We start from the raw sequence: 23,628 nt of genomic DNA on the forward strand, positions 1-23,628 counted from the left end.
TGCTGCTATTACCCTTGTTGCTTTTGACCCTAGATGTTCCTTAGAGAATTTGCCCCAACAGACGTAGTAATGGAACAAGAATCAAGGTATATCAAAATGAGAGCAGTTCTCGTGTCTTTGCCGGAGTGATGGCTCTAGTGGGCTGGTTGGCTCAGACTTCGGCCAGCACAGTTGACTGATCACCGATAGTTGATCTTGGATACGCAGTCCATCAAACGAGTCATAATGTAAGCGTCCCCCTTACCCATTTTAAAACGGTCTAGCTGGCTGAAGATGCAACTTGGCTTGGAAACACAATGCTAAGAAGAAGTGACAGCAAGAGGCAGGATATTATAACTTCTCAAATATCCCATACGCCAATGCACCCCGATTCAGTGCACCCACGCCAATAAAAAGCGTCAATCGCTCAGTAAATCTTGGTCAGAAAGCAAGTGTTTGCCCCGCGGCGTTTCCGGCCTGGTATGGGATCTCGTCCCTGTACCAGAGCGGCCAGCTCTCGCTGGATGAGGTGAGCTCAACTTTCGCCAAGTCGCAATCCGTGACTCCAAAGTCGGGCTCGGAGTCGATCGGACGATATCTCAGCGCTGCTGATACGACAGTCACGGAGGACTGCTTGGCGTTGGATGTCGTAGTACCGGATAAGCTGTGGGGGAAATCCCGGAATAACTCGCATTCTGCTGGTAAGTTGCTTCATCCACTCCATTGAACTTGAATTCATCACAAGGTCATTGCTGAACAGACATTCATTTACGCAGCCCCCGTGATCGTTTGGCTTCATGGCGGCTCATACGTTCTTGGTCACAAGAACTTTGCCGCAAATCCCGCAGGACTCATCGCAAAGGCCCAGGAAGACGGATCTGACGGCGTCATCTACGTTGCTCTCAACTACCGCCTCGGGCTTTTCGAGTGGATGTCTGGACCTGCCTTCACAGAACAAGGCGGTGTTGCAAACTTGGGCTTGCGAGATCAAAGACTCGCGCTTGAGTGGATTCAGGAGAACATTCATCTCTTTGGCGGGGACCCCGACAACGTCACGGTCCTTGGAGAGTCTGCTGGAGGAGGTTCGATCCTCCATCAGCTCACCGCACCTGGTTCTTCGAGCGGCGCCCCTTTCAAACGCGCCATCTTACAATCACCCGGTTTCGAGCCGATGGAAGGCCCGGCAAAGCAGAACTTGCAGTACAAGAGAGTGCTTGAATGGGCATCCTACTTCAGCAATTCCACCGTCAGCAGCCTCGACGACCTCAAGCAGCTTCCCTTTGACGTGCTTTGGAAGGCAAACCAGATCATCATCGCGAAGTCATACTGGGGTGCTTGGTGCCCCTGGGGACCGGCGGTCGACGGTGACTTTGTGGAAGATCTCCCAGGTGTTCTTCTCTCGAATGGGAAATTCGACAAGTCCGTCGAGATACTCACCAGCCACAACAGTGACGATGGCTTCATTTTTGCATCACCACTGATACAGACGGACGATGAGTATGTGTCTGGACTTCTACAAAATCTTCTCCCCGATGCTTCGGACGATGTCATCCACTACATCAAGACCGAACTCTACCCCGCGGTGTACGATGGTACTCATCCCTGGAAGACGCCCCTCGAACGTACATCCGCTACTATTGCCGAGGCTTGGTTCATCTGCAACAATCAGTTTCTCAACGAGGCTCTGGGAGGGGAGGCGCACAACTATCTTTTTGACGTGCCACCGGGCTACCACGGGACGGACATTGCCCACACCTTCTTCAACGGGGAGGCCAGTTCGAATTTGCTTCCTCTGAATGCGTCTGCGGCAGCCACACTACAGGCGTACTTGACGACGTTTGCAAAGACTGGCAGTCCAAATGGCGTGAACCTTCCATGGATGCCAGTTTATGGTCAGAATGCAATTTACGTGTCAATCTACGATGGACTTCCTGTATAAAATAACATGCGATGGACAGATGCTCTTGGTGGCAAAGGGCGGTCTACAGGTCATAGTCAACTAGCTACTAGATTAATATGGATTGACCGGGGAAAACACCATAGACGGATTGTATGTGTAGATTTCGGACAATGTATTTCGTGAGATATTGCCATCTACGTGTACCCCGCGTTGGAACATCCAGTCATTTGCAACTCTGACCGGAACACACCGAAACCACTAACGCTTTGCCTTATTTTCAACTGAAGTCCCACTACTTGATGATACCCGTGTGTTCTGAAATAGTTGCGTCCTTTAGGGCACATCTGCCTTAACACCCTGGAGTCAAGCAACAGTTTACTAAACGGGTTCCACTTGACTATATGTCTTGTCAACATGATCGATTCCACGGCGCACCCCAAAAGTACTATGTATACTTACATACGTACTTCGCCGATATACTGGCCAAAGAGAACAAAAACTTACGCGGCACAATGAACACGGTCGCCGCCGAGAGCAAGGTACAGGTTTTGTCCAAGCTCGCCGAAGCCTCGGGTTGGCCGGCCCCGCAGCAACCACAACATCAAACACTTGGGTAATAGAGCAGGGCTCAGCCGTATACACATTGAAGGTGTCAAGTTTTTTTGGTGCTGGGCAGATCAATCTAAGCGGCAGCATAAGATGCCCATCATAATTAGAAGTCCCGAATAGGTGAATGCGGTTGCGAGAGTCACAACTCCAGGAGTTTTCATATTGATGTCGAATTCGGATACTCCAATTTGGTCGTCAATTCGGTGGCAAGGATTCTCGGCAGACGTTGCTCCAATTTGACATGAAAGTCAAATTCAACAAGTCCGCTTGTTCTCAAGTCTCAGCTATATTGCGACTATCATACCATGACCTATCTCAAGTTCTCCTCATAAGAACGAAGTTTGCCTCACTCCACTTTCCGGGCTGTACCAAGAACATCTCTGACGATCGCTGGCGGCCTCGGGATGCAAAGCGAAGCGTGCCAGCGCCTTGCCAAGAGCGCCGAGTGAACAGCTTTGCTGGAATCGATCGTCCAACGCCCGCTGTCAGGTGTGTAAACTTGGGAACCGGGGCCCTTCCAATTGCTTCAGACTTTATTTTAGTAACGAGGCCACTATGCATTGGCCCGCAGCTCGAAAGCCAGTTTCGCATCAGCAGGGCTGCTCCTGTTTCGTGCTAGCAGCGCCGGCTTCTAGAAGCAGTCTCTGGCAGCACCGTCCGAGTCAGTCAACGCTGTGCTTGATGCTGCACCAAGTCAGCTGCGCCCAAGTCATACGACATCGAGAACGTGAGGTGCAATTTAGGCAAAGCAGCAAAGCAAAGATCCGTCGGATAACAAACCACGGTTCAGGTGGGATAAATACCCCAGGCCCGGGCTCTTCTGATGTCTAGCAACCCAAGTCAACTTCCTCGAGCAGCCAAAGCACAACCTTACACGAATCCGATAAAGAAACAAACACTGTTTTACGAAGCTAAACTTCAAGTCCTATCTGTTGGTATCCCTATCACAGGGAAGTTGGTTCGAACCGTAGGGTCCTGGGGGTGACGAAGTATCAATATCTCTGTATTGATTGATTCTGCGTAATGTGTAAAAGGGAGATTCCAACCGTAGGTTACTTGGGTAGTCGCGGTCTAATTGTACCACCTCGAGGTGGCCCATGCTCTTGCCCTTATCCGCGGTCGAATTGGACTTCCAATCCGACACTATCCTTATCTTCCACGAATCAATTCGACTATTCAAAATGAAGGCATGCATTATTATCATGACCGTGGCCTTCTTAGGGCAAGTACACTCACTCTTGACTAGAAGAGACACACGTACTGACCAACTCATAGTGCAGCAGTCTCCCAAGAGATCTTCCGATGCCGTTGCGCGAGCGGAAGCAATTTCGACGTGAGCCTGGACGGCATCTCAAGTCTGTGTACCTCCAAGGGCGGGGAGATTGAGAGCGCAGGTTTGTGCGTCAAGGTGCCCTCCAGATTCACAAACGATGAGTGCACAAAGGTCGAAGCCGGAGCCAAGGGGGATTGCATCGTGGATACCACCTCCGGCGGCTCCACCAGCTCCGTGTCCTCACCTGGCGCTACGGCACAAGCTACTCCTCAGCCTAGAGCTGTCGATTCTCAGTCATGGATGGCATAGTCAGGTGAATATCAGGACGGATACTGCTGATGAGGGGCGACCGTGTTGAGTTCTGACAAATGTCGCTCAGTTTTAAGAGCGCTTAGGATACCACTGTGAATCAAATTTCGATCTGAGATATAACATACTTGATGGCTTTATTCCTCAAAAACATATGGAAATCTGCTCGGTAATATTATTGTGTGATACTCCGAGGTTGGTTATCGGATTCAATGCTTGAGGTCTAGGCAATGGCTCCAGCGAGATCTGAGCATATCTCAACAATCACGATGGAATGAGAGCAAGGCATAGTGGCGGAGGTCTGCCGGACAAAATATTTTGAGGGCTCGGTTCATTTTTACGTTAGATAGTTGTTTTGTTCTCAGTCAGGCTTCACGGTTAATCGGCAAGTGGGCATGTGAAAAATGGTCCGAACTGTCCGAATGCGCGGCTGATAGAGCACCGAATACCCCGACCCAGTGACGTCAAACGGTTCCGAGTGTCGGACGACGGTGGGAGTTCAGTAGACCCCTCACTTCGTCGGTTGGCTTCACCGATTAAGGGGAATTCGGAATCCAACCTGCCTTTAGTTATAAATTGCCAAGGAACACAGTCGAGTCACTGATTTTTCTATCAACAAGAGGGCTTTTCACACCAAATTTTACTTTCCTTCGACAGTTATCTAGTGATAGCTATAGGCCTACGGCCCTCCACGCCATATACCCTTCGGGAGGTCTGCCGCAAGGGCAGCTGCGCCCTTGCCGCTACGGCGTTAAAATACAACAACAACAACAAATTCACGATCTTATTCATAATGTTCTACCAGCCCGGCATTGATGACCATGGCTTACCATATGACCCATTCAAAGTAAGTTGCCCATCGCATCCAAAAAGACGCTCTCTAATTTGATTATACACTACCTTAGGCATGCGTAGTACCTCGTGCGATTGGATGGATCTCAACCGTCTCACCCAAAGGAGAGCACAACCTAGCACCCTACAGCCAGTTTACAAACGTCAGCTTCGACCCGCCCATGGTTATGTTTAGCGCCAACCAAACGCACACCGAAGACCGAAAAGACACTGTCAACAACATTGAGCGCACCGGAAGCTTCTGCTGGCAGCTCGCCACGTACCCTCTCCGGGAGAGCGTCAACATCTCAGCGGAAGCAATTGGCCCAGACGAGGATGAGTTTGAGCGAGCCGGCCTCAAGAAGACGTGGTCAAAGAGTCTTAAGACGCCAGTACCTATGGTCGCTGATTCTCCCGTCCGATTCGAGTGCGAGTATATGCAGACAGTGCGCCTTCCCGGGAAACCGCCGATGGGAACTGTCGATGTTATTTTTGGCAAGGTTGTTGGTGTTCATATCGATAATAGCGTCTTGACGGATGGGAAGATCGATGTCTCTAAGACGAACCCCATTGCCCGACTTGGGTACTTTGAGTACGGCGTCATCAACGATCGCTTTGAGATGGTTGTACCTGGAGATAAGCGTATGCTTATTGGGGTAAGTCAAGTGCCTTTCGAGAAGCAGGAAGTTGCGAACAAGGCTAATTGATGACTATTCGCAATATAGCTCGAAGGTAACGCCAGTAATAACAATAAGAACTACCTCAACAGAGTCTCGGATAACTCCACTTGATAAAGTAAAGACAGACCTTTAGTTGCCTCTGCCTAGTATAGACCCGAATAGCTGGCACCACGATAGATGCAACATATATCTGTCGGAACGGCAAGGCTGATAAGGAGCAATGGGCAGGTATCGTGGGCTGGCTGGCGCCTGCCCTGGGCGAAGTGGGACAGCCGGCTTAGTCATCATGGCCGGTTAAGGTGGGGCAACCACCCAGGCCGTCCCCACCTACTTCGATCGGCCCCTGCCCACAATGTAAATAGGAAGAAGAACAACAACAGCAATTATCACGGACATCGACGTGATTGTTGCCGAAGATACACCCTCATGAGGAAATGTATCACGCCTGTGATACCAACAATATCATTTGTCCGGGGATCGATGATGCTCCGTATTTGAGTACATGTATATCTAGCTGCCGGGGAGGACGAGCATCGGCCCAAACACTTTGAAGACGTTCTTGCTGTATTGCGAGGCCAAGAAATTCGAAGTTCAGTGTACCAGCAAGCGTGTGTCCGGCGTTTGAGAATTTACGAGAAAATACAGTCTTGATATCAACACGTCCTGAATCAAAATTCAGATTTGAAAACCACATCTGTGATGTCTTGAATACTCACACTGTTAACTAAATTGATTCGTTAATAAATCCTTGAAAGCTTTATTCTGAGCCCCTAATGTGGAATATAAAGGAAGGCGGTATTCGTACATGCGAATATCTAGTGCTTCTTGACCGGCGGCCAAGATCCTAGCTTACCAAGGAGTTCTACATATTTTGTTTTCGAACGAATAAAGTATACACAAAAGATTGAATACTCGTTGAATTGTCCTCATATACTATAGTCACTGAGTCTTATCAAAGCAAAGATCAATCATTCAGTTGGCAGCATTTACTTCGGTCGGGATCAGTAATCGAGATCTTCAATGAATTTCTGCAATCCTACGCTGGGGGCCCAGTCACAGGCTCGACTTGCATGCAGGCTTATCTTATAAGGCTGAAGAGAGATTGCCAGAAGCGTAGACTGACCCGACTCTTTGGTCAGGGTAGCTTCCTTTGTGGTGATCCCAGTAAGGTAGTCTAGGGAGGAGGTTGCTCCGTACGGATACAGAATGCGGATAGACCGCGGCACCATTCACGACACCCTAGACATGGGATTGCCGGCCGCGGGAGCTTTGCTATCTTTTGGCTGGAATACCCAAAAGCGCTCCTCGGGCGCATTACTGAGACTCCTACGCGGTCGCATTTCTGCTATCATGGGCAGATTGAGCAAAAAATAGAGTCAGCAGTTACATCTGAAGATTTTGAGACTCGAGCTCCGAGCAACGATTTGGAAAGACAACAAATCCAATTCAGCGCTTCGGATTGACCAGGCACTGAGAATTTTTTTTTTTTAGCTTTGAGGACACTGAAGAGTTTCTTCCCAGTGGGATCTATCGTCGTATTGCATACAGCGATTGGGGGGCCGTCTGCTTAGCCGGCATGTGGGAGGCTATCGGCTTGCTCCTAAAGTCCCAGGAACCAGCCTGCCTGATTAGGCAGTGCAACCCACCAATACCCAAGCTACATGCACCTTATTCTCTGATACCTTAGATTCAGAGACGAACAGTTGATCCGGGATCCGAAAGTCTTGCAGAGCCTCATGAACGTCATTCTGGAGTCTGGAAACTTTCGACCCGAAGACAAGGTGGTGATGACTTCAACTCTTTGCCTAGCAATGTGCTGACTCTGTAATTCTTATGCCAAGCCAGAGTCAATACGAGCCCGGTCCCTATCAGCCCCACAGAGTCTGTTGCTTGGCAAGTTGGCAATGGACCTCGCCGAATGGAGCCTTGAGGATCGATGGAGTCTTCACATGCCACGCATCAACGCACTGTGGAGTTCTCGGATTCAACCCACCGGGCCGCTGTGGTTCTGTCTTCTAACATAAACTACGCTGACATCCAAGAGGCAGGAAAGGCGGTTCAGCTGCACGTTTGTCCTAGCTGATAAGTGGAAAAGGTGAACCCGAGCACGACACCTCGGCGCTCCGTGCAATAACCCGCGGGAAGATGCTCAAGGAGTTCTTGACGAATGGCCTATGTTTGTGATGCCATATTAGCGGAGTTTGAGCGAATGCCCCTTAGCGCGGCTACGTGGTTTATCTCCTTCCTATTTCCCTCCTCCGTACCGACCTGGCCCCGGAACATCTGTGATTGTCTGCGCAGTGCCGAGAAATATCAGGGGAAGCTATGGCCGGGACGGAAGACATCCACCGCTGGGATGACCGCATGGTCTTACTCGCCTTGAGGTGACTCCCCAACCTGGATGGTCGCATAACGGTTTCCATCTTCCGGATTTCGATCGGGACCCGAGCCCGCAGTAATAGGAATACGAGGTCGTGAGAAAAGGCAATATGTCATGTCTTGGTGTTTTCACCCAACACAGAAGGCGGCAGCTGCAGAGTTGCGCCCGAGTCGCGCCCGAGTCCATGTCCCATCGAATGCAGCAGCGCTCACCCGCATATTTTGCCCCAGACCACTCACCCACCATCACGCATGGTCCTGTACCTGAACCTCGCTGATCAGAGACCGCATCGGGGCAACTTTCTAGTTTAGACAGCGAGGCCAGTGCTCTTTGGTCGGCATTTGGGCCATATGGGGATCTCCCGCCTCCAGATAGTCTATTGCGAGACCCCCTCCACGGTCGGGAATCAGGACGGATGTGGCAGGCGGGAAGAGGTTAGGGCGTGTGTGGAGCTTGCGTAGCTTTTTAATTAAGTCCTGGTCCGTTCATAATCCCTACATCGGGTCCTCCAACCAATGTCAACACGCGACCTTCCACATTAAGCATAAGTTGAGCTAATATGGCTCCTCTGCTAAGGTAACCTCCAACGGTCTTGGTAAACAAGTCCCAAGCAAATCAAGAGCCGGAAACCCCTACCAATGTCTCATTGAATGGTAAGTCAGCTTGAGGCAATTCAAGCCTCCAGCCAACCACGATTCTGCTTGCGCGGAGCTAATGGTGACAGTTCCTATCATTTAGATAATCGGATTTGATGTTCATCGATCCATCGGCGCAAAGTCCGGTACCCCTTTCTCGCTTGACTGTGCTGCCGTAGTCGGAGCTGGAGCTGGTACCCGCGCCAGGACCACATAGGCATTGAACATAACAAAAGATCCAACTCCCAGATATCAACCGGGGAGGAGGCCTGAGACAAGCAAGCCAAAAAGCTGGGCGCGCTTGAAAACAGCGGGTAAAGAGGTAGGTCAGCTTTAGCTTTTTGGAAGGTAGGGGCTTCCAAACAAGCATGTTCGTTCTCGCGTGCTCCCATGGAGTCGGGGAGTCCACAACTTTCCTTGCTCAAGCGCCTGGCATCTCCCGCTCTAGGACCTGTTTAGGAAGCTTGACAGCTCCAAGCTGGAGACCTTAGGGCTTGGCGGGACATCACGCAAGATACTACACCAATATGCGTAATGTCAAAGATGGAATCGACAGCAACTCCATCCATCTCAGCCTTCATCGATATCTTGGAAATCCGGTAAAAAGATGGACCTCGCTCCCGCTCTACCATCAGCTTTCCTCTCTTCAGCCCCATCCGCTCTTCTCTGATCACCTCTCCTCGGTTCTTCTCTCATCATCACAATGGCCTCCCTTCGCCGCCTCGCCCTCGCCGTCGGAGCTCTGCTCCCGGCCGTCCTCGCCGCCCCCGCCGCCGTCAACAGACGTGCTGAGCCCGCGGCCGCCCCCGGCAAATACATCGTCACCCTCAAGGAGGGTGCCGCCGCCAGCGTCGAGTCCCACTTGAACTGGGTCGCCGACGTCCACAAGCGCTCCCTGAGCAAGCGTGACACTGTCGGTGTTGAGAACACTTTCAACATCAGCAACTGGAAGGCCTACTCTGGCGAGTTTGATGAGGCTACCATTGAGGAGATCAAGGCCAGCGCCGACGTAAGTTGACGAATACCTGAGGTCCAAGATATCTCCATCAAACATGGCTCTAACACTCTGATACAGGTTGCTGTCGTGGAGCCCGACTACTACATGTACCTCTCCGACTTTGAGGTTGAGGAGCGTGCCCTCACCACCCAGTCTGGTGCCCCCTGGGGTCTGGGATCCATCTCCCACAAGACCTCCGGCTCTACCTCATACATCTACGACACCTCGGCCGGTGCCAACACCTACGCCTACGTCGTTGACTCTGGTGTTTTCTCCACCCACACCCAGTTCGGTGGCCGTGTCACCCTCGGCTTCAACGCCTTCACCGGCACCCACACCGACACTCTCGGCCACGGTACCCACGTTGCCGGCACCATCGGTGGCTCCACCTACGGTGTTGCCAAGTCGGTGAGTCTCACTACTCTGAGCATCTTGCCCAGTTCGTACTAACACCTCATTCCCAGACCAACATCATCTCCGTCAAGGTCTTCCAGGGCGCCCAGGGCACCACCTCCTCCATTCTGTCCGGCTTCAACTGGGCCGTCAACGACATCACCTCCAAGTCCCGCGCTGCCCGCTCCGTGATCAACCTGTCCCTCGGTGGCCCCGCCTCCACCACCTGGACCTCCGCCATCCAGGCCGCCTACACCCAGGGCGTCCTCTCCGTCGTTGCCGCCGGCAACGGAGACGACTTCGGCAACCCCCTTCCCGTCTCCAGCCAGTCCCCCGCCAACGCCCCCAACGCCCTCACTGTCGCTGCCATTGACTCCAGCTGGCGCCCGGCCTCCTTCACCAACTACGGTGCTGGTGTCGATATCTTCGCCCCTGGTGTCTCTATCCTCTCTGCTTGGATCGGCGGTAACTCTGCCACCAACACCATCAGCGGCACCTCCATGGCCTGCCCCCACGTTGCTGGTCTTGCCGTCTACCTCCAGGCTCTTGAGGGTCTCTCTACCCCCGCTGCCGTTACCAGCCGCATCAAGGCCCTCGGCACCTCTGGCCGTGTCACCGGCACCCTGTCCGGTAGCCCTAATCTCGTTGCCTACAACAGCAACGGTGCGTAAATTCAACGTTGTCGGTTTGCTCAATGATAGCATGAAGAGACTGTGGATGCCGTATTGTCGAACACGAACAGGTCTTCTCAAGCTAGAATCAAGGAGGTAATGGAGATGGTACCTAGGATAATGATTAATTCAATAAGTCTTATTCACAAACCTTTGATCCATAATCGAATGGTCCTTGTGTAGTGCAACTAACATAAATGCAAACCTCAGATTTCAGCTTCCGAGCATTTCACAAGAAACGAGAATTAACTGACGCCTTTGAAGAATTTCTCTATATCACGCGCTATTTCAGTCCTCAGATGTGGATAGCTACCCAGTGAATATCGAAGTTATGCGCAACACTTCCACTAACACGACGTAAATCTGTCAAAGACGGCCTTCACTCCACGTACCCTAGACACTAGACCTCAAAAGGTTCCCTAGTTGGAGGTTCCCACATGCAGGCACAGTACACAAGCCTTCACTTGTACAGGCACATTTCCACTCCTCCAGGCCCTTGTCAAGTACATGCTGATCGTTTGCAAAAGGCTATAAGAGGCAGTTCCTCGGCGTGGACAAGCAGCTCACTCTTATTACTATTAGCACCAAGACTCGTTGATTGGTCATTGGTACATCTCACCTTCGTTCTTGTCGCAACTCAGAGTGAATAATAGTGATTTGAACGTTTAACATTTATACTCGAAACGATGTGTCCGACTATTCGTCTAAGCTAGAAATTGCCCCTCCACGTGTTTTCCTTGTATGCCTCGAGGGTGTTTGCAAAACGAAGTGAAGTAAGATTGACGCCCTCGCCACCTAATCCAATGATATCATCCTTCCCTTGAACAAATAGAAAACGCCCCAGCAATGAATAGTATGTGCAAGAATCTCCTCCGAACTAGCTCTCAGCTGCAATGTCTTTACGACCGGCCCAGAGCGTTGAACCAGCTCTTGCGGGGGTCCTCAGTGGGGTCCTCGAAGACCTTTTGGCGGGCGGCCTCGCTCTGAGGGTTGTTGTACTTGGAGAAGAAGCGGTCCATCTGTTGAGACTCGGTCTTGAGCTGGGATCGAATGTTCAGGGCGACGGCGGAGACTGCGAGGCGAACTGTGTTAGTTGACTTTACTGGAGGCAAGGCAAGGTAGGGCTGAAGATTGGACTTACCAACGCCGATGGTGATGGCAGCAGGGAGGAACCTGGCAAGAGCCGGGGTGGTGGTGGGAATTCTGGCGGGTTGGTTGACCATTGTGAGAGTTGTGGGTTGAAGTGGTTGAAGGTTGTGTGAGTGTGGTAGTGGGGGTTTAGGTAAACCGGGGAATAGTTGCAGTGGACTTTTGTGTAATTGTAACACTGGAGAGCTGAGATTGCTTTTGTGTGGTCGATGTGAGACTGGAGTGCATCTAAGATCGTGTTTCCCCTCATCTTCTTTGAAGATACTTATGTATCTGAAGTCGTCTGCCTCTCACCTGCTTCTCCCGAGCGTGGTGTGGTTGGCGTGGTCATCTTTCCCGGTGTTGTCTGTTGATAGTTCGACTCTGGTCGAGGGTGGTGCGGTGTCGCGGCCGGATCTGGTGGTGCGGTGGTGTGATGTGCGTCCCGATGGCGCGGGTCTGTCATTTTTCTCATTTTCCGGGGGGTTCCCTCCAACCTGCAGAAGACCCAACTGTCAAATTTTGGCATGGAGAAGGCCGGAACCCCTGTTCTTTCATGGCTCCTTTGGGGACAAGATCTTGGACTAAGCCTGATTACTTTGGCGCTATGCCTCGTTGGTTGGAAGGATTTCGAAGATCTGAGCCTTTCTGCGTGGTGTCTCTGCCCAGCTGTGCTCAGCGTGAGTCTGCCAGTCGAACGATGCCTACCGGGTTCTCTTCGTAAGCATGTGTTCCTATTCGTCGGGTGCTCGCGGCGCAGCATTCAAGAGCTGGCAGGACGGGCGGTCCAGTCCCTCGGGAGGTATTCTGTCGGGCCATGTTGGTCGGAACGCTTGTATTGATGGTATCATGGACTTCGCCGAGAGTCATTTGCGTCGGAGAGAATGAGTTCATGCTTCATCTTCAGGCTCGTTGTTATGGCTTCCACATGAACATGACGGCCCGACGATGTTCTTTTCGGGTTCGATCGAATTCGACCATTCCAAGTTGCACGCCGACAGAGAACACCACGGCGAAAACGCAATCCGGCAGCGCCGAAAGACCCCTTTTCGGCCCCTGTCGCGTGTTTTCGTGCTCCCTCTGTGCTGTGAGTGTCAGCTGACGCCTGTAGCCCAGCTGAGTTCAGAGAGTCAGCCACGCTACGAGTCATTTCGGAACCACATGAAAACTTCAATCTGGAAATCCCGTTACCCAACGAGCAACTGTAAGGTATTTCAAAGCAGAAAAGCAAGTTGGCCTTCGCTGAAGTCTCTATTGGTATCGGATGTATCCGTACATATGGTTTTCTTTTGTTGCAACTCCACAATTAGCAGCTAATATTAAACGCTCAAGTAGAGTAGCTGCCATCGACCGACTCTCTATGAACCCCCCACAAAGGCACTTTAGCAAGTGAGCTTGACATTCTGTAAAGTCGACTGAAAGCTGATGTTGCACTTCTCCCCTGGCGCTAAGCTGTACGTTTTCCACGCATTCTGTATAATGGCGAAAGTCAGTCTCAAAGTCTCACGTTCCTCACTGTAGCTACATGTAGACCCTCATAAACTAAATCTAGTTGTACCGAACATGTACTTTACTCACCTTCTTGTTCGTTGGGTTCCAAAATTGTACCGCAAAGTTTACTTGGTTGTTGACCTCATTCTTCATATCGTAGAAGAAGAACTCCTTCTCGAAAGTCTTTTGCGTTGGATTCGTTCTGCCGATCGAGAGGGTTTGCAAGCCGACGGTGACGCTGGTACCGATGTCTCTCGGGATGGAGTAAGATTTGCACCTCAGTGGGTTGTTGCCGTCACCGGAGCCGACTTCAGCGCACCCCGCCTCGGCGATGCCAAACAGAAGTGACAGTGCGACAAGCGCGCCTGAGAAGCCGGGAAACTGCATTATTGCAATAGTACTAGCTCGGGTTTAGATATGCAGTAGTTTCTGTTGTGGGGTTTGTAGATTGAGTTGTGTTTCTTTGGTCAACTAGATCTTGCAGGGTCGTATTGGAAAGTCGATGGGAACCTATGGACATCAACGTCTTCTACATCATATACCTGTTAGATTGATCGAGCCAAGGAAAATATCACATTTTCAATTCCACCACTTTTGAATGATTGACTCGGTCTCGCATTCTATTGTGGATCCGATACCCAGCTTTAACCAGCTTTGGCTCTCACACGAGTCAACGCAACTCCTTCTCAACACTTTGTGCATCAAAATGAGGCTAGCCTCTTCTTTTAAACTTTCTCTTGGAGATGAAACTCCTCTATCTTGGTCTGCACGGATGTTGAGACCCATCAAGGGGCTAGGGACGAGTTCTCGTCAATTGGGATAGGTTCAATCGTTGAAAGACTGCGCTCAGTCTAGTCACGAAGAACGAAGAGGTCACTATCCAATCCAGGCCGGCGTGGTGTAGTGGCATACACCTGGCAAGGCCTCTGGTGCCCAGAGGTCGCTGGTTCGATTCCAGCCGCCGGCAACTGCTTTAACTACCTGTGGGAAGGGTAGGGCAGAGCCCAATGCGGGGCCTAGGACCCTTTCCGGGCCCTCGCCAGGGTTTTCTCATATCCACACCCTCCGACCAAGAAAAAGTGGATATGCGGCGAGTACACGTCGTCAACCTAGTACTGGGGCAGGAATGGTCTTGTACAAATCAGAACATGTACGAGGGGCCTGTTTCGGCAGGCCGCCCTCTCCAGACATATCCGGCCTTAAGCCGCAAAATTCAAGAATGGAACTGGGGCACCAGCGGGAACCAGGGACAGATAGAACGCATAGTAGCCATAAGGCACGATTTGGAGGACGATTTGAACTGTATCTAGCAATAGTTATAGGGCGACGGCTCTCCACGCCATATACCCTTCGAGAGGTCGGCCACAAGGGCGGCTGCGCTCTTGCCGCCACGGCGTTAAATATAACACACACACACACACTTAGTATCTCTTACCTTAAAATAGTCTAGTATAAAGAAGTCTAGCTTGAGTGGGTTCGTAATACAAAAAAGGGGCTTAGGGACTACTTTAATTGTTAATATAGGTTGGAAGATGCTCCTGATGATACCGTAGTTACTCTAGATGTCACGGTAGCAGGCAGGTTGTTTGGCAGGTGGATGCTGGACAGGCGGATCAGACAATCTATTGCTACGGGCAGGCTCTATCCTAAGCAGGTACAGGCTCTGTTGACAAGACGTAGCTCAAGGAGCTACGTTTCTGGACATGCGCGACAGAATACAGGATGCAGAGTTTTATCCAGCCTCAGGCTTACGTAACCCGGCCACCGGGTTACTCAACACCAACCTCAAGGTTGGGGTCTAGGACAGCGGGTCTGTGACACTAGAGATCATATTACTCTCCTATAAAGATAGTTATTTTAGATAATAGGTATAGAGTAGGCGAGGTCGCGAGGCTCCTCGGTAACAGGATGAGCTTGAGACTTACCTCCGGTAGCCTCTTTAATCTATAGACGACCTTGTGAAGTGGTGGAAGGATCACTAGTTAACCTACCCCATTCTTAGCAAGCTTGCCCTTGATGTATTTTCTATCCCTGCTATGGCTGCTGATTGCAAGAGAGCTTTTAGTACTATAAAGCTGACCCTGACGTCTTAACGTCACTTAATATAGCCTTAGATAATAGGCTAGTTGTAGCTGACAAAGAACTAGCTGAAGGGGAAGATCCTGCCTGTTGGGGGAGACGTTGGATTATTTATACCAGGGTCGTGACACTAATATAAATAGCTTCACTTATTGCTTAATCGGGTAGCATAATAGTGATAAAAAGAGTCACGTGCCCTTATATTTGGCTTAGTTGATTGGCCAATTACTCAATGTAACCAATCCTGAGGAAAAAGTTGTCAAATTAGTCAAATCGAGGCGCGATTGAATTTATTAGAACGAGCGGCAGCGCTGCTACCCCTTGTTAAATACCACGTTTTCCTCAATAACCTATTTGTCTCTGTAAAGCTCTTTCGTACTTTACGATTAAAGGTAATAGGGGCAACTGGAACCTGCCGAAGGGATAGGGAAATTGATCAGTTACTTGTTAATAAAAAGTAAGATGAAGGGAAGGGTATTCCCTGAGATCAGATCCACTGTATCCCTACAAAAGACGGTCAGGTACGTAAGGTATATATGTTTTTATAGTGTTTCTATATTGAAGGTTTGTTCTCTATATTTCTAGCTTAATCAGCTAAGCTGGAAAGATAATACCTTGGTACTTTTCCTTATAATTGTTTATCGCGACACTGAGTAGATACTACGGAACCGTCGCCGGCCTACTAAGTCCTCGGCTGCCGCTCGTACCGCCCGAGAGGTCTTTAGCCCAAAAGCCCAAAAGAAACCACCTATTCCTGTATAGATCGATGATTATAACCATAATATGAACGGCGTTGATATAGGGGATCAAATGAGGTCTTATAACCAGTATAGGCGGCCAGTTTAACGAGGGGGGTGGCAATCCCTTATGTAGAACTTTCTCTTAGAAGTATGTTACGCCCGCCGCAACTTGTCACTGTGGGCGCGTAGCTATATATGCAGAACAAGGGACAATGATGACCGGAGTCATCATTATCGAAGCTTTTGCTTTGTGCCACAGTTGGTTGCCTTGTCCTGCTCGTAACAAAGTAGTACTTGTTAATAGCTTCTTTCTCCAGCTCTGGGGCGAGCCGGAATGGGCTCGGGCTAACTCTCAGTACGAATGGCGAAGGACCTTTTCTACCTAGCTAATTCAGTACTTTGGGCCATTAGTTTATGGGAGGCAACGGGCCCGGCCCTAGAGGGCCACTGATATAAGAGAGAATTCCATTCTATGGCAATAACATACGAGGGACTTAGAATATTTACTAAAATTCTAAAACTTATACTTGATTAGTACTATAAGAGTTACGTACTTAAGAAGTTACATGGTAATAAGAGGCTCAATGCTACGCCCGCCGCAACTTGTCACTGTGAGCGCGTAGCCACATAACGCAGAACAAGGGAAAATGATGCGGAGTCATCATTATCGAAGCTTTTGCTTTGTGCCACAGTTGGTTGCCTTGACCTTCTCGTAACACTCAACCGAAGTACGTATCTACTCAGATACAACGCTTTGTACGCACGTACAGCCCGAACGTAAATATGCTTTACATATACATGTTAAAGCGCCGACAGGCACATATGCCCGTATAAACTTAATAATAAATGCTCGGACTTAAGCACCACATGTGATTACATGTGATTACATGTGATTACATGTGATTACATATGATTACATGTGATATTTGTATTATATATAGACTACACTTTCCCACCATATCATAGAATAATCATCAATACAATCGATTCTCTGATTATCCCAACTCGTACCTCAACTTATTTACCTTTTCCCTTTTTGCCTACCTTTAACCTCTTAGTGAGGGTATTACGGAAGCCCTTTGCTTGTTTGTTTTGTAATAATAAACGAATAGTATTAGGCGAAGTTATACAGAACTTACGAAGAGATAGGAAAAAGAAGACGAGGTTAGGATATAAGTAGTGTGGGATTGCGATTTGTAACTCTGATGATTGCTGGTACCTCTATCACACTTAAAATATATAGTAACCGAAGTACCTTTCAAGTAGGGCCATTGATTGGTCGAGAAAACTCTTGGCTGTCCCTGAGTGGTCAAGATCCCTTCTGTGAATGTATCTGTAGCCCAACAGCACTCGATGGGATATTATTGTTGGATCTCTGAGCAGTCGGCAGAAAAGGTGGATCTGGAAAGCGGTATGGGCACTTACAAACGACCTCTTACATACCACTTCTGAGAGGCCGTGGGCTCTGCCCACAACCTCCTCCTTCCACCTCAAGACGCAGCAATAATAGACCATTATTGACACTTCGTTCCAACCGTACGGTTGCCCTGCTGACGTGTATACCAACAATTATTGTCTATGTTATGTGTTCTCCTTTCCAGATGTAGCCAGGAATATCCCTCATCTGAGGCACTTGGATTCCTGCATTTTCATTGGTTGGTCTCACTAAGATTATTATGGGTCCAGATTGCTCGTTCTGGTCCGAGCATACCCGCCCAATTCCACTTCCGCACTTCAACATGTTGTGTCTGCTGCCACATTTGCCCTTGTGGGGCCCACACCGTTACAGAGACTATTTACAATAACTAAAAGAGCCTAACTTAATTAAGTTTAGTTTTAATATAATCGACTATTATATTTTTATAAATAAGTATGCAAAAAAATCCATTTAGACGGTTTTTATAATTATTATAACTAGTTAGTGGTTTATATATTAAGAGTAGAATAATAACGCGGTAGCTGGGAGGGATTTAATGGGGTGGCCGAAAGTGGGTGGGTTGACTTAGCCAGTTTGTATGAGTCGGACCGAGGTCTGATCCCCGAAATCCAGGGACTGGGATAGGGCACATGTTGACAAAAGAAGGAAACCTACACTGACCGGATCCTGCTCCGTCAAGTCTTCGCATTATCTTGTTTGACTCTTGAGATGACAAAAAGAAGGGGTTTCCAACTAGCCTGGAGAGGAAGCTAAGAAGCTTGGGCGCTGCGGGACGGAAGTGTTTGCCAGCCCGAATCCTTCACTAGCCAACAAACAATTCTTTAACGCTCGAGCCCCATCATCGTGTCGTCATGTAGCACTCGAAGGTCTGGCCGCAGGGCCACATCCATGTGTGCAGGGTTACATCGCATCCTCCGCGTCACCAGTCATCTCACGGCGAATCTGGGAGAGAGAGAGAGAGAGGGCGCTCGGGCTCTCGCGGATGATTGAGATTGCAGCAGATATCGCAACAATCACCGCGGTAGGCAACTCTGGAGGTATAAACCACTGCTGATATTGATACGAGAGATGCCGAATGGCACGTCATTCCCGGCCCCCGAGCAAAAATAACCGTCCCAGAGCGTTGTCTTGCGGAGTACGGAGTAAACATGCTTCATCTCTGCGCGGGTGGATCAAAACGTTGTCGTGCATCGTACCTAAAGAGTCTCTTGGCGAGCAGTCTTATTGAGCCGGCTTGAGATGTTTGCGAGTTGGAGACCTAGACTAGATCGGCGATCCTACGTACGGTCGCAGCAAACATACTCTGAGATGTTTTGAAAGTAACAATCGCAACACAACCTTTAGCAAATCGCGAATCACGCAGATCTACATTGTCGAGACTGTAACAATGCCAAGCGCCGTTGAATCTGGCGTGATCTGGTCACATTTATTGTCTGCTAGCAAGCCTAGTTTTCGTGTTGATAGCAGTTGGACCGGCTATGGATGACAGGTTTCCACCTCGGGTATCGGTGATCTCCTGATCCTTGTTCAACACGAGGTGATGTGCACGTTGACGCCCATCTCCGACGAACCCCACAATCTCCGGGTTCCTGACATGAAGGGACTCAACCGTTAAGTTAGGTTGTCGACATCGAAGCCGTCCCGTTGGGCTGGGGAAGAAGGACGGATTCTAGGCCTCGAGAACGGTCTGATAATTAGCGCAAAGGGAGCACCGAACCCTGAGCAGCAAACACAGCTCGGATGGTGGGGATCCCACGTTCAACAGGAGGGTTTTTTTTTTTTTTTTTCATGCAAAAACGTCTCGATGCTAGAGCAGCCAGGCTCGAAAATCGGGGACGGATCCAGGTTCCGGAGACAAATGTCACCCTGTTTTGCAAGCTACACCCGGCCAGACACATACCAAGTCGCGGTCCAAGCACAAAGCTAACGATGTACCTGGACCGTGGATTTCTGCCCTGTCGTCCAATCTTGCGCTCAATTCAGCCAGTCGTAGCGGAACGCTATCACCAAGGCGCCTCTGCCACAATAGTTCGAGGAGGGTGAAAACAGGTTTCAATGGGTCCAACCCCTCTCTCCGTTGCGAGCATTCCCCTGCTTGACACCAAGTGCCGGAAATGTGGTTTGGGACGAGACTGCTCGAGCGTGCATGGCAGGATGGAGGTATCAAAATCTTGCCGGGGCCTGGGGTGCGCGGGCTGGCTCCGTGGGAAGTTGGAGTTGGTTCAAGAAAACGCCAAACGCCCTCTTTGTGTCCCTCTCGGAAGGTCTTATCTTTTTTCTCCTTTTTCTGAAAACGTCCACTCACATGGCCGGAAGTTGAGACATTCGCGTGCCATCTCAACAAGCAAGACAAGGTTTTGCTCTCGCACTCTCGCTAGCAAAGAAATCTTGTCCTCTTCTGTTTAAGCGACATTCTTGCCTTTGGGCCATAGAGCAGCCTTTCACTAAGCCATGGCGCCTGGCTATGACGTCGATGATGACGGCCCGCCCTACCTTCGCTCCGGGAATGGAAATGCTGCAAAGTCAGTTCCCACAGGGCCTATCGACGACGAGCTCTTTACGCGGGTCCTGCCACGGGTAGACACCACGGCCATCGAGACGGCGCGCATTGCTTTTGGTCAGGACTCCGAAGACAGCGATGAAGACCACTCGCGACCTCAGTTCCGGCGTTCTCTTTCGGAGTCTAGTCTCATGTTAGGAGAAGCCGGAAAGGACTCCGATGGACTCCGGGATACGGCCTTAGGGAGACAAGAAAGGAATGGGACAACGGGGGCAAACGGGAAATCTCATTCAGCGAGAGAGAGTACGGAACTCAGTCGCCCTTCCCGTCCTCTGTCTCGGACAGATATCGTCTCCCGGGATTACTCACCACCACGGCGACTCTACGGAAGGTCTGACAGGGACACCGTAGCTGTGCCTCCACGCCAGTCTTCTCGTCCCAATCGAGCTAGTATTGACAGCCCCGATCGAGTGCTCAAGCGACGCGATTACAATACACCGCAGCGACCCCCGCGCGCCGAAGAGATCGAGGCCGCAAAGAGACTCTTGGCACAAGTCGCAGAAGACGAGGAACTCTCCCATCAGAGCATGGTGCGATCCCCCAGTGCTGTCCGCTCAGCAACACCTCCCCCGATAGGAGGTAGACGACCACACAGGATCATCTACGACGACTCCGAGGAAGAAGAGGACCATCATCAAGACCGCGCCGACGAGGAAGAAGATCCTGGATATCACGATTACCGCAATGAGACGCGCAATGGGCACCGAAGTATAGCAACGACTCCCGTCACTGCCATCCACATCCCGACGGAAGATTCCCGGCCGCCGCCGGCGCATCATCGCCAGACCCGCGGCCGACCGACCACCTCGAGAGCCTCGTCGCGCCAATCATCACAGCCGCCCCCGCGATCGCGAGCTGCCGAAGCCCTCGCCGCACACAAGAGAGAGCTCAGGACGCCCGTGCTGGATCATCAACGCCTGTATCTGGATGCCGAACCCCCACCAATCAGCCAGAGACGTCCGCATCAGACTTCACGCGCCACTCGCAGGCAGACATACAATAAGCAGCAATACTCCGACATGGAGGAGGAGGCTCTAGACTACAGCGGGAAGAACGGCCTTGGCAGCTCGACTCTGACACCAGATTACCAACCGCCGGCGGCGGCGCGAAGGGCAATGAGCGACGATTCGATTTCGATCTCGAGACAGTCAATCTCGAAGCAAAGCGTTACGAGCAATGGGTCCTCCAACCGTACTGTTGATTTCTTCGGACCTGGCATTTTCCAGGTTGTTTTGCATAATCCTACGACCGTACACCAACTGCTGAAATTCAGCGAAGCTCGTTTCTGCGCAGAGAGTGTCGAGTTTCTCAAAAAGGTACGTGGCTTATACCGATGTAGCATCTTGAAGCATGATTGCTGACAATATTTTCCCTATTGCAGGTCGAGCAGTATCAAACAGTCCTCAATGACCTGGCTGGAATCATGACGAGCATCCACAAGGACTTCCTTGCCGACGACTCGTCAAAGCAAATCAACGTCAATGGGGAATTGAGAAAGTCCGTCCACGGTGACATGAAGTCCCTGGTCACGAAGACACTCCCGTCGATGGAAACATTGTTTACGGATCTTCAAGAGAGCGTTGAACAAGATGTCTTCCTGGATATCTACCCTCGATTTGTGCGCTACCAAATGGCTATAAGCGCAACGAGGGCGTTAGCTACCAATCGACACAGCTATCAAGGACTCGGTGACTGCTTTTGCTTAACGAACCCTGGGTAACTTGACGCCTTCCCACGACTCTCTTTGTTTTTTACGTATGCTAATCCTTGAATAAAGTCTCGCAGACAACCCGATCGTCTTTGCGTCAGATGGATTCATCAAAGTCACTGGGTACACCCGACCCGAGATCATTCCGCGAAACTGTAGATTCCTCCAGGGAGCGCATACTGATCGCGTTCCTGTTCGACGACTGAAGAACGCCATCGACGAGCGAAAGGAGTCCGTTGAACTCATCCTGAACTACAAGAAGAATGGAGACCCGTTTTGGAACTTGCTCTATGTTGGTAAGTAGACCTCGTCGAGACAGATCTTTGGTACAGCCTGGCGTCAAGCTACATGCACACGAACGAGACATGGTTATCTAATCCCACTTGGCATACGAAGGCTGACCTGATCCCCTCACACAGCTCCGCTATACAATGAAGCCGGGAAACTGGCCTTCTTCATCGGCGGCCAGATCAATTGCTCAACCACAATCCACAGCAACGCGGACGTGATGAGAGTGTTGTCGACATCTACCAATGACGACGTTCAAACCCAGGATGCTAAGGTACCACCAGCACCATTACATCGCGCTGGTTCCCAACCTTCGGCTCGAAAAGCGTTCTTGAAAGCACTAGGGGTCAAGGTCAGCAACGACAATGCTCCGAACAACATCGCGGCCGATCCGGGCATGGAAAGCAAATTGCTCCACAAGCTGGAAGGACGCGACTTAAACGCCCAGATGAAGGAGTTTTACACTGCTTATTCGAAAGTGAGTCCCTCCTCCGAGCTTGCGATCCATGGATTTGGGTAGTCTTGCTTACCAGAACGTCTTAGTACCTAATTGTCAGCTTCGACTCCTTCATAATCAAGTTCTACTCTGAAGGCGTCCTGGAAATGCTGCACCCCGCCAACAACACCGTCGGCCTGGTAGCAGGCCAAGAGGTCTTCAGATTCCTCAAGCAGAACATGGTCAACCACCAGTCCGACTACAAGACGCGCGTGCGCAATGCTCTTCGAACCGGAGCGCCCATCAGCGTCGAGGTCCGTCTACAGACTCGGAGAAGTGCCTTGTTCCGCGGCGATGAGAGGTTCATCACGCACTGGACGCCGTTGAAGGATGAGAAATCCCAGGTGCACTGGGCTGTTGTCACTTTGGCGCCCGCGATCGAGTAAGTGGATCTGCCGGTGCAGAACAGACCTGATGATGTCGACATGGATGCATGTGCTCTTAAAAAGTCTAGATTGATTCTGTTGGCCTTATGAGTAAATACCCTTTCTCTAAACGAAGCATAGTAACTTTTTCGAATTGTGGCTGCTTCAACCATTTCATTATAGAATGCGTTTCGAAGCAAGGCAACTGCCGACTATGTGTTACGAGCAGGACAAGGCAACCAACTGTGGCACAAAGCAAAAGCTTCGATAATGATGACTCCGGCATCATTGTCCCATGTTCTGCATTATATAGCTACGCGCCCACAGTGACAAGTTGCGGCGGGCGTAACACTATGCTCCTTAAGTCAACCCACCCACTTTCGGCCCACCCCATTAAATCCCTCCCAGCTACCGCGTTATTATTCTACCCTTAATATATAAACCACTAGTTATAATAATTATAAAAATCGTCTAAATGGATTTTTTATATATACTTATTTAGTCGATTATACCAAAAATAAAGTTAATTAACTTAGTGTTACAACCCAACTGTTACGCCCGCCGCAACTTGTCACTGTGGGCGCGTAGCTATATAATGCAGAACAAGGGACAATGATGCCGGAGTCATCATTATCGAAGCTTTTGCTTTGTGCCACAGTTGGTTGCCTTGTCCAGCTC

The 23,628-nt window shown here is 50.3% G+C and overlaps 6 protein-coding genes and 1 non-coding gene across 7 annotated transcripts; 5 read left to right on the plus strand and 2 right to left on the minus strand.

Annotated features, from left to right (window-relative positions):
* Positions 1–128: 128 nt before the first annotated feature.
* Positions 129–1,918, plus strand: BDP81DRAFT_482655 (carboxylesterase; the record flags this gene model as incomplete). Its single annotated transcript, XM_060595024.1, has 3 exons — positions 129–170; positions 317–680; positions 756–1,918. The coding sequence occupies 3 exons, from the start codon at positions 129–131 to the stop codon at positions 1,916–1,918; spliced, it is 1,569 nt and encodes a 522-aa protein (XP_060442849.1).
* A 2,945-nt stretch (positions 1,919–4,863) lies between these two features.
* Positions 4,864–5,608, plus strand: BDP81DRAFT_324860 (uncharacterized protein; the record flags this gene model as incomplete). Its single annotated transcript, XM_060584922.1, has 2 exons — positions 4,864–4,917; positions 4,976–5,608. The coding sequence occupies 2 exons, from the start codon at positions 4,864–4,866 to the stop codon at positions 5,606–5,608; spliced, it is 687 nt and encodes a 228-aa protein (XP_060442850.1).
* A 3,691-nt stretch (positions 5,609–9,299) lies between these two features.
* BDP81DRAFT_396238 (subtilase) lies at positions 9,300–10,657 on the plus strand (the record flags this gene model as incomplete). Its single annotated transcript, XM_060588159.1, has 3 exons — positions 9,300–9,605; positions 9,672–10,001; positions 10,058–10,657. 3 exons carry the CDS (start codon positions 9,300–9,302, stop codon positions 10,655–10,657), a joined length of 1,236 nt encoding a protein of 411 aa, XP_060442851.1.
* A 653-nt stretch (positions 10,658–11,310) lies between these two features.
* On the minus strand, positions 11,311–12,180 carry BDP81DRAFT_432440 (uncharacterized protein). The gene has a single exon (XM_060590784.1). It carries the CDS (start codon positions 11,878–11,880, stop codon positions 11,557–11,559), a length of 324 nt encoding a protein of 107 aa, XP_060442852.1. The 5' UTR covers positions 11,881–12,180; the 3' UTR covers positions 11,311–11,556.
* A 1,053-nt stretch (positions 12,181–13,233) lies between these two features.
* Positions 13,234–13,769, minus strand: BDP81DRAFT_56085 (uncharacterized protein). Its single transcript, XM_060595986.1, has one exon. The coding sequence runs from the start codon at positions 13,661–13,663 to the stop codon at positions 13,334–13,336; it is 330 nt and encodes a 109-aa protein (XP_060442853.1). The 5' UTR covers positions 13,664–13,769; the 3' UTR covers positions 13,234–13,333.
* Positions 13,770–14,165: 396 nt separating this feature from the next.
* On the plus strand, positions 14,166–14,243 carry BDP81DRAFT_t228. Its single transcript has one exon. It is a non-coding gene; the product is annotated as a tRNA-Gln (tRNA).
* A 5,741-nt stretch (positions 14,244–19,984) lies between these two features.
* BDP81DRAFT_324338 (uncharacterized protein) lies at positions 19,985–22,971 on the plus strand (the record flags this gene model as incomplete). Its single annotated transcript, XM_060584880.1, has 5 exons — positions 19,985–21,409; positions 21,475–21,809; positions 21,871–22,097; positions 22,221–22,567; positions 22,633–22,971. The coding sequence occupies 5 exons, from the start codon at positions 19,985–19,987 to the stop codon at positions 22,969–22,971; spliced, it is 2,673 nt and encodes an 890-aa protein (XP_060442854.1).
* Between the last annotated feature and the right edge of the window lie 657 nt (positions 22,972–23,628).

Source organism: Colletotrichum phormii (assembly GCF_030913505.1).
Source record: "Colletotrichum phormii strain CBS 102054 chromosome Unknown BDP81scaffold_15, whole genome shotgun sequence".
NCBI lineage: Eukaryota > Fungi > Ascomycota > Sordariomycetes > Glomerellales > Glomerellaceae > Colletotrichum > Colletotrichum phormii.